The sequence below is a fragment of the Lepidothrix coronata genome, unplaced genomic scaffold (assembly GCF_001604755.1).
Source record: "Lepidothrix coronata isolate B3197 unplaced genomic scaffold, Lepidothrix_coronata-1.0 Scaffold9, whole genome shotgun sequence".
Lineage (NCBI taxonomy): Eukaryota > Metazoa > Chordata > Aves > Passeriformes > Pipridae > Lepidothrix > Lepidothrix coronata.
Genome location: NW_016690189.1, coordinates 10,163,736 through 10,181,906, shown reverse-complemented (window position 1 = coordinate 10,181,906; position 18,171 = coordinate 10,163,736). Strand labels below are relative to the sequence as shown.

At 34.8% G+C, this 18,171-nt stretch overlaps 1 protein-coding gene across 4 annotated transcripts in view; it reads right to left on the bottom strand.

Moving 5' to 3' along the window:
- Window positions 1–6,046: 6,046 nt before the first annotated feature.
- Window positions 6,047–18,171, bottom strand: part of SCYL2 (SCY1 like pseudokinase 2) — a 35,576-nt gene continuing 23,451 nt past the window's right edge. For all 4 annotated transcript variants that reach the window (XM_017804451.1, XM_017804454.1, XM_017804452.1 and 1 more), the window contains 9 exons: window positions 17,992–18,114; window positions 16,620–16,733; window positions 15,995–16,127; window positions 15,321–15,439; window positions 14,613–14,713; window positions 13,871–13,937; window positions 13,650–13,739; window positions 12,451–12,570; window positions 6,047–11,899 (listed from right to left, as the gene is read on the bottom strand). In XM_017804451.1, coding sequence (XP_017659940.1) covers window positions 11,249–11,899; window positions 12,451–12,570; window positions 13,650–13,739; window positions 13,871–13,937; window positions 14,613–14,713; window positions 15,321–15,439; window positions 15,995–16,127; window positions 16,620–16,733; window positions 17,992–18,114 — 1,518 coding nt within the window. In that variant the 3' untranslated portion in view covers window positions 6,047–11,248. The remainder of the gene's footprint in view (window positions 11,900–12,450; window positions 12,571–13,649; window positions 13,740–13,870; window positions 13,938–14,612; window positions 14,714–15,320; window positions 15,440–15,994; window positions 16,128–16,619; window positions 16,734–17,991; window positions 18,115–18,171) is intronic.

Sequence of the window (18,171 nt, the reverse complement as noted above, 5' to 3'; positions counted from 1 at the left end):
TGGAATCTGTAAGAGTCTCTCAGCCTTCAAGATCTACAGCATCTGATGTCAAAGATGAAAGGGGTGACCTGGGATACCATGGGGTTAGGGTTAGGAATAAATGATCAATATGGTTCTTCAGGTTTTGAAACCTATGGCTTTACATCTATAGTTTTCCTCCATAAATGAAGATGGATTCAAAGACTTCAGGATCCTGATTTCTATTTTACCATATATGAGAACTGAGTGCTTTCCTGATGGCTGAAAATGCTTTGTGTTGAGTCTGCTCAAATTAAATTTTCAGATGCTATGTTTGATTCCCTAATGACTTTAGCAAAATCAGCACTAATTTCAAATGGTTAAAAAAACTCATCTTTGGTTTCTAGTTTCTGCTTCCTGATCAGATCACTGATAGGAAAGGTATTTGATCACAGTTGGACACAAAATAAAAATAGAGGTTCCCGGGATCTAGCAACAGGTAAAACAATAATGGAAATGAGAATTCTTATTTATAATTTTCATTACTGGAAACTGCTAATTAAGAAGTAATTTCCTACACCTTACACAGTAAGTAAGAGGGTTTTAAAGCATTTCTGTGTGGAAAGTTCCTGTGAGAAGTATGTGTCTTTCTCCACCAAAAAAAAAAGACAAAGTTTCCACATCATTGCACTAACAAATACAAGATACATTGATGCTAATTTCTGTGCATACAGGAATACAGTATGTTTTTTAAAAATGGGTCCTTTTTTACTTTCACAAAGCAGTTTAAGGAAAGCCTTGTAGCTGGATAAGAACATTTCTATAATGTTTGCAATTTATTTGAATGTTTCTTGGGTTATAGTGACACCTTATGGCAGTTTTATTACATCTTACAGGTCATTTTGAAAATTAACATCTCTTATAACCTTTTATATACAGCCTGTCACTATCAGCAAGAAACTGCTTTGATGTTTTTAGAAATCTTTTTGTTACAAGTTACTCAAAAGATGATTCCATCACTTCAAATTTGTGGTTTCCCTTTTGCTCTTTCTAGGAAAATACATTTTAGAGGGGAATAGTCTTTGGTATTGTCTTCTCTTCATGTTTAACAGATAATCTATGCCAGGTAGTATATACATATCATAGTAATTATAAATACCTGTAGTGATACCCTGCTTGTAAATAGCCTCTTGCTTGATTGATTTACCAAATTATATCGCATAGCTCATTGTGTTCCTCTAATCCTAGATCTGAACTCTTTAAAAGAAAGCATTGTAATAAAAGCTAATGAAAAAATTCTTCTCTTTTAAATACTGTTGGAAAACAAAACTGTGGGATATGTAAATAAAACCGGCTTCTACATGAAGATCAGAATGTACAAAATCTGCCTTCCCAGAGCTCTCCCTTACACAAACTTTCTAGTGTCTAACCAGAGTTATCCCTATCTACAGCCCTTCCCTCACTTGAAGGGCAAAGTTGGTCCCTCTAGTGAGGTAACAGTTACCTTAAAACCTACATTAATTCTTTACCTTTAGTATTTTAATAACACTTTCATCAAACAAGGGTTGAAAGTGGGCAACAGGTTTGAAGTTGCAAAGGGCTGAGAAGGAATGGGGGAGAAGGATGACTGAGCAGTCACATTAATCTTAAAAAAACAGCTGAAAATCTACATATGCTATAGTTTACTTGAAGGGGGAGTTGCACTTAGGTTGAACTGCAGTTAGGGCTTATTTATGTTAAAAATAAGCTCCAGAATACCTTTTGTGTAACCCTTTCTTGTTTAAAAATTATTACATAGAGAGAGATGCTGTTTAAAATTATAATCAACATTTTGTTTCATCGAGCAAAATAGTTCTGTTTAAATTTAATATTTTAAGTTCTGATGACAGATGTCAGTGTTTACATATGTTATCTCTTACAATCTAGAAATTAAAAAAAAAAAGCATGCTTTTGCCAGACTTTTAAAGATATTCCCATTGCTAAGCAAGGCAAAATCACTGACTAAATACCCAGCACTGCCTGAGATTTTTTTTGAAAGAGTGGAAAGGAAAACAGTTCTATTTCAATTTAAACCCACTAGTTTTTCCAAGTTAAGAAACTGAGAAACGCTGACAAAGAAAAATCTTCTCTTCCCTTACAATGCATGCATTAAAAGGAACTGAACAAAAATGAAATTAAACAACAATGGTGTCTTGAAAGACATGGTGACCAGTAATGCACAGTTCAGCCCAGTGCTTTTAGTTCAAATAAATTTGTTTTAAAATGCACAGCTTTAATAAAGTTGCTTTTTAATAACTCTAATCCGTATGTATACATATTTTAGCTATTGAATATTTTACCTACCTTTCTCCAGAAAATGTCTGCTACAGCAAAACAAAGAGTGGAAAAAAGGGATTTTTTTCAACTTCCTAATCACAGTCATTCAATTTAACAAAGTAACCTTTTCCAACAAAAATAATCACAATGAAACATTCCAATAAGGGTGTTAAGATTAAATTAAATCTGAGCTCAAGCAGCAGCCCAGCAGCAGCAGCAGCAGTAGTTGTCAGGACCAGTTAAACTCTTCCATGAGACAGCATCAACCAGCACTTCTGCACAGGCACCAGGAATTTGAGCAGAGCACTTTGGCAGGGGGCACTGTTTCAAAGAAAATAGGTCCAAGCCTACGGAGTTGGCACTAGATATTCTGACATTTTGGAGATGACATTTTCTACTGTCTTTCCTCCTCTTTTTTCTTTTTTTTTCAGGCATTCCCTGAAATCTGCCTCTCTACTCTGAAGGGTTGCTGTATTACTCTGGGATCTGGATTCAGTAATCCTGTGGATCACTTACCTGCAGCTGCTTTTATCATTTCTCCTTTGGTCTCATGCTGCCTGTAAAAGAGCTAGCAAGGGAAACAGATGCCTACTCATCTGCCCTCTCCCTCAGCTTGCCAGAGCTAGACCATCAAGCCGAGATGCAGAGCCTCATGTTAGGTTCCCTTCTTCAGCCCCTGATGGCAAAACAAAAACCTCCAGATAAAAGGTATCAGGCACAAAATTCAGACTGTCACTGTTATAAATTCAGCATTCCCTTACCAAGGATCACCAGAAAAACAAAATTGTCAAAGCCTCCTGATTTTTGTTGCCCTTCTATTACTTTACACAGCCATGCGCTGCTTGGGAGCATGGATGCGAGAAAAAAAATGCAAGAGAAAGGACATGCAAGAGATGGCTGCATCAGAAAGGGTCTGGAAAAGTAACAGGCACATGGCCCAAAGGAAAATTCTGACAAAAGAATTGCTATACATGATTGAGCTCAGTTAAGTTGGCAATTATGTGTGAAGAGACCTCCACTTATTTAATCTCTCCAACGTGCAAAAAATCAAGGCTTTACACTATCTATGACATGAAAAGAATAAGGAAACAGCTCCTACCCAGCAGCCAGATAACGATCCGATTAGCTTAAGAAATGTTTATAGTGCTTGTTTAAGCAAAGAGCTTCAACTGTATGGTTGTGGTTTGCAAAATGTGGCAGTGAGGATATTGCAAAGGTGTTATTTCACTGTAAATCCTTCTCTCATAATGGTTGTCAATCAGTAACAATCCACAAATTAATTCTTTAGGAAATAAAGCATATATGCACAATCAAACTGAAAAAAAACTCAACTAATTTAACAGTTTCCTGCTTGCCAGATAATAAAAAAAGAACAGATTAAATATTAATTTAATCCTGCACAGGATAATGATGAAAATACAATAGTACTTAATATTGAAATCACTTCAATTGCAACATGACATTTAGTATCTATCAAGTCAGAAATCCACACAAAAAACTACTTCTCTTCCTAGTTTTATCCAACAGATGAAAGCTTTGAGCAATCACTGTAAGACATGATTGTTTCTAGAAATTTAAAAAAAATAAAAATAATTAAAAAATCTGGTGCCATGTTACGATAGATTCTTCAGATGAAATTTACTGCTGTAGTAACAGTCTCATCTGATTGCTTCATTAGCATTTTTGTTTATTTGCAGTATTTGAAGTCACTTCTGTGACATCAGCTAAACACTCACAGCTTTGGTGCTATTAGGTAAGTGTTTATTTCAACAGCATGGCAGGGGCAAGATTTTTATTTCTAGTTTTTTAGTTCTCTGCTCTAATGTTTGATTTTTCTGTTCAGAAAATCAGCAGTTATTCTGCCTTGTGGTGCTTGGTTCTTAAGTAACCTGCTGGAAAGAAAGCTCTAAAAAGTTTTGCTTTTGTTTACTCTTACAAACCATAGTCCTAAGCTAGCATTAGGGATACATGGAGACAGACACGAACAAATGGTGCCAGTATAGTAACTTCAGCTCCCAGTCCTTGGTTTTCAGGTCAAAGATAACAATGTTTTCATTGATGTGGTTTCAAATGGAGCTGCTTCTTTCATTATCCTTGATTTGAATGGCTAATTACTGCAGAAGAGTGTAAAATTTAGTCTTTTGAATGTTGTCCAAAAGGTGAAGCATTTTAAGAAATTTCATTAAATAAAGGCCAAATAATAACTATGGCACAAACAAAAAACCCTTCAAAAATCAGTATGCAGATGTAGGCAGGTCATTAAATCTCTATAATTTCTAAGTTTCCAGCTGCTTCACATCCACAAGTCCCTTAATTTGCAGTAAGAAACTGCACTAGAGCCATAACAGTATAGTTCATAGGCAGGTGTCCTATAGAGGAAAAAAAAAGATTTTTTTTTTTAGCATTTTACAGTTTAAAATTTATGTCTGGAATACTTAGTAAGTTTTTTTAGAGCTTGAATAACTAGTACTTATTTAGCTGCTCTTAGGTTTGTGCACAAGTAGGAGTATAAACTCAGTTCCTTCTTTGTAAGTTTGGCACAAGAAATCAGAATCCCCTTTGTCACTCTCAAGAGCCAGTTTTTCAATCTACTGAGCAAGTGCAAGTGGCCTCCAGTAGGTGACATGAGCACAGGGAATTTCTGAGATGCAAGATAAAAGTGCATTTGTGTCTGGCAACAGGAAGATAACATTGAATGAATCATTTCTGTTTGCATAACTCCTCACAAAGAGCCAATTTCCTACATCTACTGAGCTGCATTCCTCACAGCTGCAAACTCCATAGGATAACACAGCCCTATAAACACCAATATAAAAAAGATTAACATAAAGCTCTGGTATATGACAAATCTAAAAGGTGGGACTAGAGATACTTAAGTGATGAAGCAGAGATGAAAGAATTTCATGAAAGAGTTTATGAAAATTTCAACCTTAAGCCATAACAAACCAACCCAAAATATCTGGATTTCAGCACCTGGGACCTTCCTCCAAAAGAAACAGGTAAGTTATGGATCCTGCCAATATCCAGAAATAGAGGGACAAAGAGAACATTACCACAGTATAGGACATACAAGTCAGATCGGGACTGTGATCTGTTGAGCAAATTAAGGCAGGTCTTTTCTCAGCAGTGACAAGGCTGTAGTCACTTGACGGATACAGCTGCAGAAGGAATGGGGCTACTGTCATCCTCAGCAAGCGAAGAGAGAACTGAAGCCACCTGATGCTACCTTCACATTTTCACCTAAACTATCTTTTTCCTTTTTTACTCTCTCCTCCCACACCATCTCCAGCCAACAAGGATACTTCTAAGCAGATCAGATGTCTCATACTTTATCAATTTATACCATATAAAGAGCTGAGAACTATCTTCCCTCAGAGTGCTGGAAAACTAACCTGACAAAGCAGTGTATTTTGAAACCCAGGTTTAGAAAAAGGGCTGGTTTCTGGGTCAATGAGCAGTGAAAATGCCAATTGAGATTACTATGTGGCACGAGGACCCCAGATTTCAGCCTGGGCTTAGCGTGCCTTCAGAAAAAGTAATTTTAGAGACATCTAGCGCATCAGTTTTTCCCCAGGACTTTTGTTCTTTGCATGAAGGCAATATGTGATGACATTTTACAAATGTCTGGACAGCAATGACTCTAAGAAATGAACTCAAAAGTATGCAGGATAAGATGCATTTCAAACTAAATATACAGTGAGAGTCTTCCGCAGAAGTTACCATTAGTTAATTTAATGGAAATTTTAAATAAAAATATCCTTCAACATGAAGATATGAAAAGTTCATTTATTTCCATAGGCAACCTAATTCAGAGTAAAAAGTGATGTGAACTTCTCAAAACTGCCACCATATCTTTTACATATTTTTAAAGTAACTGATCTAAAAGTTGATACAAGAATAAATTTGTTTTGGAAGAGCTGTCCAATAAACTGGATATACACTAATGCCATGCTATGACAGTTCTATTTATGAATCACAGCCGACACTACAGTAACATCACTTTATAAATCTCATGAGAACTTTAATACTTTACAATCAAAACATAAAACTGCCACTCATACAGAGATTGTACAATTAGACAAATAAACAAATATTAAATATTTTGCACATGGCCTGAGTTCACTGTAACATATTTTGATTTACAACTTCATCTCAGAAATCTGTACAGCAGTTAGAACTGTTTCAGAGAACTTAAAGACAATACAACTTCAGAGCTTATTTGTCCTGTTGATATAAGTGTGAGGCCTGGAAGGCAAGAGGATTTTGTTGTATGAATCCAAGGTTTTACTGCCTTGTGTAACCTCCTTGCAAAGCAGTCAAAACCTAATGGAAAGTAAGGTACAAGGCAGGACCTCACTTGAAAATAAGCTAACTCATCTGAAATTCTCCAGATAGGTTTCCTCACAGCTATTTCAGAGTAAAAGTTAACAATGAGTATATAAAATGCAGCATATCTCTTAACAAAGAACAAAAAAGGGGTCACATATACAACAAGGTACTTTTTCTGTATTCTCCCTCCCTATATTTCTTTCATTGGAAATGGCACAAATCAGCATCCCCACCCATCCCCAATAGAAAACTCCTAATCAATAAACAAAGGTCACTCTAAAGTCCAAAAACTTCATTGCAATGCAAGATCCAGTGTTCATAAACTTATGTTTTAAAAACTTTTTTATGCTTAAGTACACAGACATAGGCAGATTAAGCACGTACATTTATAATAGATAACACAAGTATCATGTAATTCTTAACCTGTATGGAAGCTTTATGGAATTTGATTAAAATCTAACTTCTCATTTAATTTTTGGGGTTTTTTGGTGCAGTTGAGCTGAAAAATCTAAAATCATATAATCTACACACAGACTTGTCTATCTACAGACACCAATAACATTACAACAGGGATTATAATACAAAAGTTAACATATGTTTTCCTTACTTTAAAAGGCCATCAGGGTATTTATTAAGGTTCCACGTAAACGTGAAACAGTCGTTGCTAAAAAGACAAAACTTAACAGAAAAGTTTTAAAGGATAAGGCTTGAAATGTTGTGTACCTACACATCCAAAAATCCAGCCTTCTACTCAGCACCTGTGTAGGCTACAACTACCCCACAACACTTCTTACTCACAGAGAGATCACAGTATCTTCATTAAAACAAACTAGGGCATACTACCCATGTTCCCAGTAAAAAAATTTTTCTCCACATCTCCCAAATGTGGACTCTTTTACCTTTCAAAAGACTCTGGTACTGCTGTCTTCCTGCATGAGCAGGTTCCATGGGCTGTTCTGTGCCTTATTCACACCACCTGCATGATGAAAAGGAACAGAAAATCTGCTCCCTCCTCCATCCTTGAAATGACACCTCCTGAAAGAGTCAGAACTAGGGGCTTATAAACTAATCCGTAACTCAGTAGTTTTAACATTCCTCTCCGCCAGCCCAAGCAGAGAAGGTTTTTCAAGCCTCTTTAATACAATCTTTCCCTCTAGTAAAATAGTTTGCTTTCTGAGTTTTCAGAGGGTACTTCAGAGACTTTCATACTTAAAACCAAATGGAACCAACAGTTCTAATACAGCAAACACTGCTGTCTTGGTGCAGTCATGTTCATTTAGCATACACCAGAGCAGCTAAAGCACAACTGATGCACATATGTAAGATGCACAGTTGTTTTCACTTCTTTTCTCCTTTTGTGGTGAATACAATATAGATAAATCAATTAAAGAATAGGAACTCACTCCCTTCTATTTACCTCCCCTTTAAAATTAAGGTAAAGTAAACTATCTGGGCTGGGCACTTCAGCCCAGACTCTGCTCTAATTTCCACAGTAGAATAAAGATACGCTCATAACTTGCTGGGCTTCCACAATTTTTCCTTAAAATTAGGTTGACTAAAAAGGGCAGAAACTTAGTGTACTTTACAGTCTTGTTCAAGGCATTGTAAAAAAGAACTTATTTTTTATCAGGTTACTATTTCAGTAACAGCATTTGTAATTTCTTAATCAGATACCTATTTCAAACCTGTGTTCTCCATTTTATTTTACATTAGGGCTAGGTAGACCCTCTGCTTCCGGCCAAGCTAGATGTAACACTGCTTTCCGTCCAAGTCCAGACACAGAAGGCTCCTGGAATATCCACACTCTTTCCCAAACAACAACTTGGATGTGAAGTATAACTGCTGCTCTCAAACAACGGTATTCCCTCTGGACACAATATGAGTCTTCCAGCCTCTTGCAGGGCCTCAGGACAATCACTTGCAAGTGGAGAGATTAACTGGACAAGGCTTCCTAAAAACTACTGTAGCAGTACAGTACTGCTACTACTACAGGGCTGCAGTGACTTACCTCTTGCAAGTCCTCTTTCCTCTACGTAAAGAAGAAATAATTAGAGAACCTCACATACACACAGTTTCCTGACACACTGAGCAGGAAGCATCTACATGAGAGAGGGATTTGACTCTCTCATTTTAACTAGTTACCTTTTATTTTTAAGTAATTGGAAGATTTTGTTATGACTTTCATAAAGCACCCTTTTCAGTTTTCTTTGTTGTTGCTATTCTGTTTTGCTCATTCTGAAAATTGCAGCAAACAAGAAATTGAGATTATGTTTCAAATATAAATGGAAAAAATCCTATTGCTTGAGACAGATAAAGACCTTATTCCATTGTACTACCACTTCATACAAGAGCCTCTTTTAATTTGAACTTGTAGGATTTTTTGACTTTATTCTTACAAAATAGATTATGTTCTTGTGTAGTCCACACCCAAAAGCACATACCCCAAGCCCACAGTTTAGGAGGTCTACTATATGAAATCTTACCAAATATTTTCAGTTAATATCCCCTCAAAAAAGTAAAATTAAAATCCAGTTCTGAAAAACCCACAGTCCAGGGAGCTCAGTGACTGAAACCCTAGATCTAGAGACTGACATTTAAGACTACCTCTGCCATAGATGTATTAATCTAATATATTGTAGAGTCCTATGAGATGTTGCTTTTAATATAAACGCATTTTCCAAATAATTTAGAGAATTACAGATTCAAGTAATTCTTCAAAGGCTTGCTTTAAGTTATCTTAACAAAACGCAGCTTTCAAGAGTTGACATAAAAGAATACATTAGTGTAACTGAGAGTATAGAGCACTAGTAACAGCAAATGAACTTATATAGTTTAACAGTTCTAGTATTGTACTTAAATTTACACAGATCTCTTAACATAACCTACAATGTTTACCATGAATATTAACACCACATAAGTATTACAATGTGTCAGGGATTGTTTTCTAGTTCAGAACTTCATTGGTCCCAGGTGTTGTAAAATAACAGGACTAAGGCAGCAGCTGTAATACATAAATGATTCTTTAAGAAATATGCTTAAATGCTATTACTGCTTGGAACTGTGGAAATCTAATAAAATACAAGTCACATTTACAGCATAAGGCCCTTTGGTTTCTTAAGCAGCAAATGAATGAACAGGTTCTTCAGTGAAAGGCTTTGAAAAATAAAGCAGGTAGGCTTTCCATAAAAAAGGTAACTAGTTCTTTCCTTCTCAAAATAGCCATCTGTAGTCTTCAAAATATTATGTAAGAAAGCTCTTGAAATTCTTAGGAAAGAAAAAGTTAAACCTCAACAGTAGTATCTGACAGAGCAGAGATTCGTTCCATCATGGGCAAGCTGAACATACACCTTCTGGGAAGTAGAAGAAACTACTATTTGGATTTCTGGAGAGCTTTATTGACTTTAGAGCAATACAATAAAAAGGATCTGAAATACCTGTGTATTTACCATATATTCTAGAGCTTACAAATCCATATTTGAGAACTCACTTTATGCCAATCTATCCTTCATAACGACTTGAGTTAAAACAAAATTAAATAGTTCATTCTCGTCAAGGCAATTTACGGCAGTCTGCTTTTTCACACAATCATGTGCAACTTGTACAAGGCAATCCTTTTCCATCTTCTCAACTGAGCCAAAAATAATGAATTAATTCAAGATATTTCTGTGTAACTATATGATGTGTGTTTGGTTACACAGAACTGTTTAGCTACACAGTTGTGGCAATCAATATGTGAATTTTACAGAGAACATTCATTTTGTGAGGTTTCATATCTACCATTACTCTTTTTTACACATCAGTTAGAAGCAGTATCCAATAAGCCAAAACACTGAAATATATAATAAATGTGATGAAGTCACCACATGTATTTTAAAATCCTGCTTAAGTGGTACGTTGCTTTTGCTACGGGGCTTGTAACAAGGACCTGGCATTATAAAAGAGATTGTAAACAAGCATGACCTTTGAAGCAGTGTTCTTACCCTGTCCCAAACTTGTACAAAATTTTAAAACTTCTTATGCCTGATGAATCTTGTTGTAGTTTACCACCATATTAATTATAATTATCCTATATGGATAGAAAAGAAAGTCAAAATATGCTCTCTTAGCCTCTTTCACATTTATTGTTTAGAGCTCTTTCTATATGACATGGCTATTGAAATTTTTGGGCTAGCATAAGAATTTCCTTTTTTCAAACTGTCATATGGCAAAATGACAGTTTGTGCCAAATGCAGGCAACACGAATAATTGTGGAGGGTTGCATTCACTAGAATCATTATACCCAAAGCATTTTTGGTGAGCCTAAGAAACAAAACTTTGTATGAAACTTCATAGGAGTTGATTGAGTACACCTCTGAACAATTCTGATATACTTCTTTTTCAGTTGTGTATATACATCCTACATTCATCATTCTCATTTTCGGTAAAGAGACAGGAAATCTTTAGCATGTAAGATGACTTTGCACTTGCACAATTCCACTGCAGTACCAGCTGAATGCAACATCAGCCTTTTTTCCAGTGCAGAAGTCTTTACTTTGCTGGGCTAAAAGTTTCCCCAAATCGTGCTTTTACTAATCAAAAAAAGATGTTAATCAGCTTACCCATGATCCAAATTTCATCAGTCTTTGAAAGAAGAAAACAAAACATTTTACCCAAAAAGATCTTTTAAGTCATTATTAGCTGAGCTGCTGTTTGTCATTGTGTTTGCTGGCTGTGCAAAGTTCTGAGGAGAAAAGAAAGGATTACCCTGTATACCAAAGCCAGGCTGTCCCATCATGTTCATCTGAGGTCCCAAGACTGAACTGCTCGCATTCGGGGACCCTGGTGGTGGTACAAACTGATTAACCCACTGGCTTGATTTCTGTTGAGCCAACTGTTTCATGCTAACTTTGGGTTTTTGAGGACCAAAAAGATTATCTAAAGCAGACATATCTGGGGGTCTGTTTTGTTGTGTCAGTGGAGAGACTGCAGATGCAGCATTCATAGGACTGTAATTTGGCATACTGGCAGTTGGTACCATGTTCATCTTGGTTGCTCCTGTTGCACTTGGACCACTGAAGAAATTCGGAGTGGCAAGACCTGCTCCCATAGTGAATCCAGCAGTCTGAAAACCCATATTTGTATTTAGTCCATTTGCCATATTTCGCTTTGTGTTGTCAACGGGTGATGAAAATCCCATTCCAACACCCATAGGAGGAACAGAAGAGAAGCTGTTTGCAGATGCAACTTGAGCTTTGTTGATAGGATGGCTAGTCAAAGATGACATGTTATCTATCAAGGTATCTGTCAAGTCTTTTGTCTGCAAAATATATAAAATACAGTTAAATGGTCTTCCTGTACAACACTTCTCTTGCAACACTTTTAGCATTGCTCCAGTAGAACTGGCATTAATTTTTCAGAAATTAGAATTTACTGCATGGAATTGGGCAGAAAATGTAATTATACACAAGAGAAATGAGGTTTTTTTCTTTGCTACTTAGAACTAATTGTTATGCAGCTTTAATTTGACAACTAAGACTACACACAAAGTACTACTGTGACTATCTGCTTTCATGCCCCATTTCTATCCCCAATTCCTTTACATATTTACTTAATAAACTCTTCAGAGCAAAATCATTTTAATATGTCCTTTTTCCTTATCTAGAACAATGGCCTTCTGATAATAATGATACCCTTGGAAACTCTTGGAATATTGCTAATGAAGCAAACGTCAGACACAAAAATTTAATTTAGTTTTTCTCAGCTGTGCCATTGTACTACCAGAGAAAACAGAAGTGACTCAGAGAAGGAAAAAATGCTAAAAGCATCAGAGATCCAATGGAAGCAGTGCAGTAGTTTGTTCCTTCTCACCTGCTTCACTGGAGGTGTTATTGCAGTTGCTTGTGGCTTAAGAGGTTGCTGGCTTTTCAGTTTCTGTGCCTGTTCTTGTTCTTTAGCTAACTTTTGCTTCTCTTCCAGTGTAAGTGATGCCTTTAAAAGGAAAGGTACTAAGTTGCAAGAAATGGTGATTTGTACATTCATATTTGTATTGCATAAATAGCACTGTTATTTCAATACATGGTAGAAAAATACAATTATTTAGAAAAACACATAAAAGAGAAAGTGAATAAGCACAAAATCTATTATAACATTTACTGCATTACTAAAAAGTACTTAAAGCAAATAAATATAAGAAATTTGGGCAGTCAGAAATAAAAGAGATATATCAACAAAACCACTTTAGCTTTGTCTTCTTAATATTGGCCATAAGAAAAAGTGTTCTTCATAGTTTTTGGTTTTATATGGTTACTAACTTGATATAGAGCTGCAATTGACCATGAAGTTGGAAAGGGAATTTTATTTTAAGATTGCTCAAGAGCCTTTTCAGGATTTTAACTCTACTTTTGTTAATAATGAAGGATAAAATAATGAAATCATTCCCCCTTAGTCTAAAATTAGTGAGAGGATTCAGATAACTAGAAATGAAAATTATAAAATATAAAGATTCTGGGAAGCCACTTCCATAATTATAAGTATGAAAAGAATTTTACAATAGTTTATGCTTATGTTTACTGTTCTATCTCATGTTGTTTTTCTCTGCTTCTTGTATTTAACCCCATACTGACTGCTTATTTTCACTTAACTTTGAACTCTACAGTGAATGTTAATCTCTGCTACTACATGAAATTCTACATTTTATCTTCATTTCCCTTTGTAATTTTACCAGAAAGGTCCCTAGTTTGTTTTCCTACCTAAATCCAGTGCTGAAGTTTCATTGAAATCTATAATTAAGAAGAAAGAAAATGACCACAGATTTATAATCCTAACTGCTGCCTACTTTGTATACAGCTATTTCCAAGGAAAGGCTTCCATGGAAATTCAAGGATATAATTTGAACATTTTTCAATGGACCTGCACATGTGACTATGTATGTGCCATACAAAAGTAGTTAGTTTTTCTATTAAAGCTTTAAAAAAGGTAAATATTTACACACAATCTTTTATGCAACCATATCAGTCTTATATTAGATAGTTGGACATAACTGAATTGCAAAACAAACTAAAGCCCACCTTCTTCTGTACTGATGACACCTCATTCTCTTTACTGTCAGATCCACTAGTCAGAAGGTCAGTTCCACTACTATTAAATACCTTGTCGATCTGTTTAAGTTCAAAGAAACAAAACTTCATTATTTGAAATGTTGCAAATAAAGGTAACAGAAATATCAACCAAGTAATTTTAAATTTCAAATTTCTAGGTGTAAGTTACATAATAAAATATTGTTGCTTACCTGATTGCTTGTACCACTAGATCTTGCCTCTTCAGACACACTCATTTGGTTAGCTATATCCAAAGATCTACATAGTGTAGAGTATATTACAAAAAGATAACTTTGAAACCACATCCATCACTAATATAAAAAAATTTCATTATGAGACCACTGCCATTTTTATATAATGCCTTTAAGAGACTGGGAAATGTTACTATGATGAATAGTAAAGGTTTCCTAACCATTTCACGTGGTTCTTAGTCCCTCCTTTTGAACAGAATGACCCAGACTTGAGATAGTCCAAGTTAATTTGTCTCAGAAATCTCACCTCATATCAGTCTCCATAAAATAGCTCTAAGTATCTTAAAATATCACAGTCTTCTAAAAGGCTGCAATGTTTATGTTTCTCCAGCATGATTTATTTCTCAGCAACTAGAGGAAAGCAAGTTAGCATATAGAAGCAAGGCATCAAACAATACTAGTAGAGCTCAATACGAACTTTCAAATTTAATGAATTAAAAATTATTGACTTAAAATAATAAACTGTACCTGAACTGTATAGAGGGATTTTTTTCTATAAATCCACTAATATCACAATATTATCATCATTTTAGGACTAGTAAATCTTGACAACTGTGCTTATTTGAGGTAATTCTCAACTACTGAACTAAGAATTGCCTAATCTTTTTATTGTTATGGCTAGAGTTTTCTAACATTTGCCAAAAAATCTGACTACTTCTTTAACGTAAACATAAACACTTACTTCTGTTGCTCTTGCATGACATGAAGTTGTTCCAGTTTTGTTTTATGTTCTGCCTCCAATCTGTTAAGCATATCTTTTATAACACAAATAAAAGAATTGAACTGGAAAAGAAATATATAAGAAGTTTGGATTTTGGAGAGATGGAATTCAGACAGATATAACTTAACAGGTTAAGTTATAAAACCTACAATATATAATGTCAGATAAGCTGCAGGTTTTTAAATTATCACCTTCGCTATCATGCATTAGATACAAAACTACAAGCAGAGTGCATACTGGAACAGGGAAAAATACATTCCACTAAATAAAAAAAAAAGGGACAATCCAGAAAAAACCCCTCACATATGAGTATTACCAGATTAATTTTCAAACAAACAAACAAACCTACTAGGTATTCCCTTTCCAAATATTTCATAGTGACATAGTATTTTAATTTGAATTCTTATTATGTTAGTAGCTAACTGCTTTTGCAGGATATTTGGAAGGTGATAGCATTAATTTTGAAATTTTATACCAGATCCGTTAAGCACACTGAAAAATAACACGCTTTAAACACACAAATGCAGTAAAACTTGAAAGGTTTTTGGTACTGTTTGTTTTTACAACAGATACAGACATCCAGTAATGTATGAATTTCTCATGACAACAGTTTAAATTTATTCTTTGATAATTATGAAGAAAAAGCAAGCAAAACAGTCATGTTCCTACCTGATTGAGATTAAGATTGTTCTCGATACTAAGAGGAATCAGATGGGGCAATACTTTTCCTGCAAGCTGTTCTTTGGTAATTCCCAACTTCTTGTGAGTAAATGTACATTTGTAAATACCTAACATACAACAGCAAAATAGCAAAAATTGTTAAGCTTCGTAAGCACTGTGAACAAACTCCAAGTAACACGCTCATGTATGTACTGATCATCTGAATGATCACTCTGCGCGAGCAGGGACAAACATGACCAAGAGAATCATAAAAACTAAGTACTCCTTCACAACAGAAACTTATAACAGCAAGAGGCTTTGCTACAGTTCAGAACAAGAGGATGTCCAAAGTCATACTTAGCAGTTATGAAACCTGTTATTAGTCAAGGTATTATTCTATCCAATTATCTGAGAATATGCATCTTTGAATAGATCTCGTGCAACTGAGTTACCACAAAGTGACAAATTGCCACTGAGAAATCAAGCTATGTTAACTAAGGAGATGTTCTCTCCTGGCACACTGAAGTGGCTAGGATTAACTATCATAGAAGAAAGAACCAGAAACAGGAAGTTTTAAATAGTCATTTTAGAAATACACTATGTAAACATGATCAATGATGAGGAAGCTCTCAGATTTACAACATGAAAGAACATAAGACGAGAAAGTGGGAAGCATTAATTACCTAGAATTCCCATGAGCACTGCAGGTTCCTTTGATGGAATTTGTTGTAGAAAAGGTAAAATATCATCAAGCACAAACCATTTATCCAAGTACTCCAAAATCTTGCCTAAGCACACTAGTGAGTTTACCCGGACCTGTGAAGTATGATAAGAATTAAACAAACTCTTCATTATATTTTTGTCCAAGAATAAAACCCCAACCTTACAAAACCCAGAAGAAAACAGGTGCTACTGAAACTACCACCTTTATATCTGAAAATTCAAGAGAAGTTTAAAAAAATCCTTTTGTGTCATGAAAGTAAAACACTTGTACATTATGCATAGTTACATAATGCTCACAAAATCTTGGCTTTTCTGCATGACAAACACTGTCAGTGTATATTATTGTGGAGCACACTTCAAAAATTTTTCACAGTATTATTAACACAATAAGATAACAACTTTAAAAATTGTTAAAAAAGTAAATGGCACTTTTGCATTGGTAAAAAGTATTTTACAAAATTTAAAAAAAGAAATCAGAGCACACTGATTGGATTTTCTTTAAAGACACAACAGCAGAAAAGCCAAGGTAATTAAAGGTAACAACATATTCTGAGGACTGAGAGATAAAATTACTAGGATACTCACAGCAAGAGAAGAAGTCTGCAAACATGCATTTTTAATTCTTGGAATTAATGAATTTTTCATTGATGGGTAATCTATTAAATTGGCAAACGTGGGAATTATGTTTAGGCAAAGCTCCTACAAAAAAAATTCCATACAAGTTTAAAAAGAAACATGTACATTTATTACAAAATTAGTACTAATTTTACTCAATATCAAAGTCAGTTTGAAATGCCTTCTTAAGCTTTCCTTTTAAGGAAATATGTTCAACTAAGCTGACCTTAATCTATCAGACTCACTTAAAAATAGCTAGAATAATAAAGCATCATTGTATGTATACAGAACCTTGGAAACAGTCTTTAGAAAAGAGAGCATTCATAAAGTCATAATAAAATATTTGGATAGCAAGAATATCTTGTATTTTCACAAAACAACTTTACATAAAAACTAGCTTTTATTACATCAAGCTAATATAAAGCAAGCAAATTTGAATGAGTACTATCAACAGCAATACAATGATAGGGTGAAAGATAAAAGAGCATTAAACATATTTTAGCAACAGAGAAAAAATAAACACACAATTTCAGCCCAAAGAAAAAAACAAGAGACAGTAATATTAAGTAGGTTGCAAGTAAATACCTGAGTAACTAAACTACTGACGCAGAAAAAACTCATGCCAGGTACTTAAAAACCAAAAATCTTTCTCTATAATATTGCAAAGGCTTTGCAAAGGCAGAAGTCAAATCTGATTATCCAAATCGTTCTTTAGGAAATATTTTTAGGTTTCTTTATCTCCCCCTCCCACCCCTGAATGTTTTTGGGTAACTGAAAGTTAATTCCAGTAGAATGATTAGGAAAAAAAACAAACACAACAAACAGACAAACTTGAGAAAGGTAGAGAAAGAACAAAGAGAAAAATTAAAATACAGATACATAAAAATGTCACCAGAAGGTATATTAATATGATTTTACAGCAAATCATGTCTTCCAAGGTAACTGTCAGCACAGATGTTCTTACCAGAAGGACCTCAGTATAAGCCCCCTCTCACTGACAGGTAAGAGCATGCATGCCTGCATAGTTTCTGCTGCACAGGCAATGGAGTATAAATGCATATCCTACTTTTTGCTTTGGTGGCTAGTAAGATTTTAAGATAGGAGCATTAGAACACCAGTCAAGTGGTTACCCCCTGGAAAATAAGGGAACTAAATTTTATTTTATTAAAACCAAATTTTCTTTAATAAAACACTCATCTCTTTCAATATTCAGGAATAATTCACAGCTTTATCTTCTTTTTTTTTTCCCAAGTGAACAAATACATGAGTATACAAAAAGTTGGCACATCAGCTGAAAGAAAAGAGAAAAAAATGTTTTAAATAAATGCTGCAATTACTATACCTGGATCTGAATTGAAGGTGCTTCCAAAGCTCTATAAACCATTGGTAGAACGCTGTTCTTTATTTCATCTGGTGGAGTTTTGGTCAGAAGTAAGTCCATTTTTTGCAGGAAGATTAACAATATCTATTAAAAGAAGGACAATTCAGAAGCCAAAAGTTTTAACTCCAGAAGCACATATTT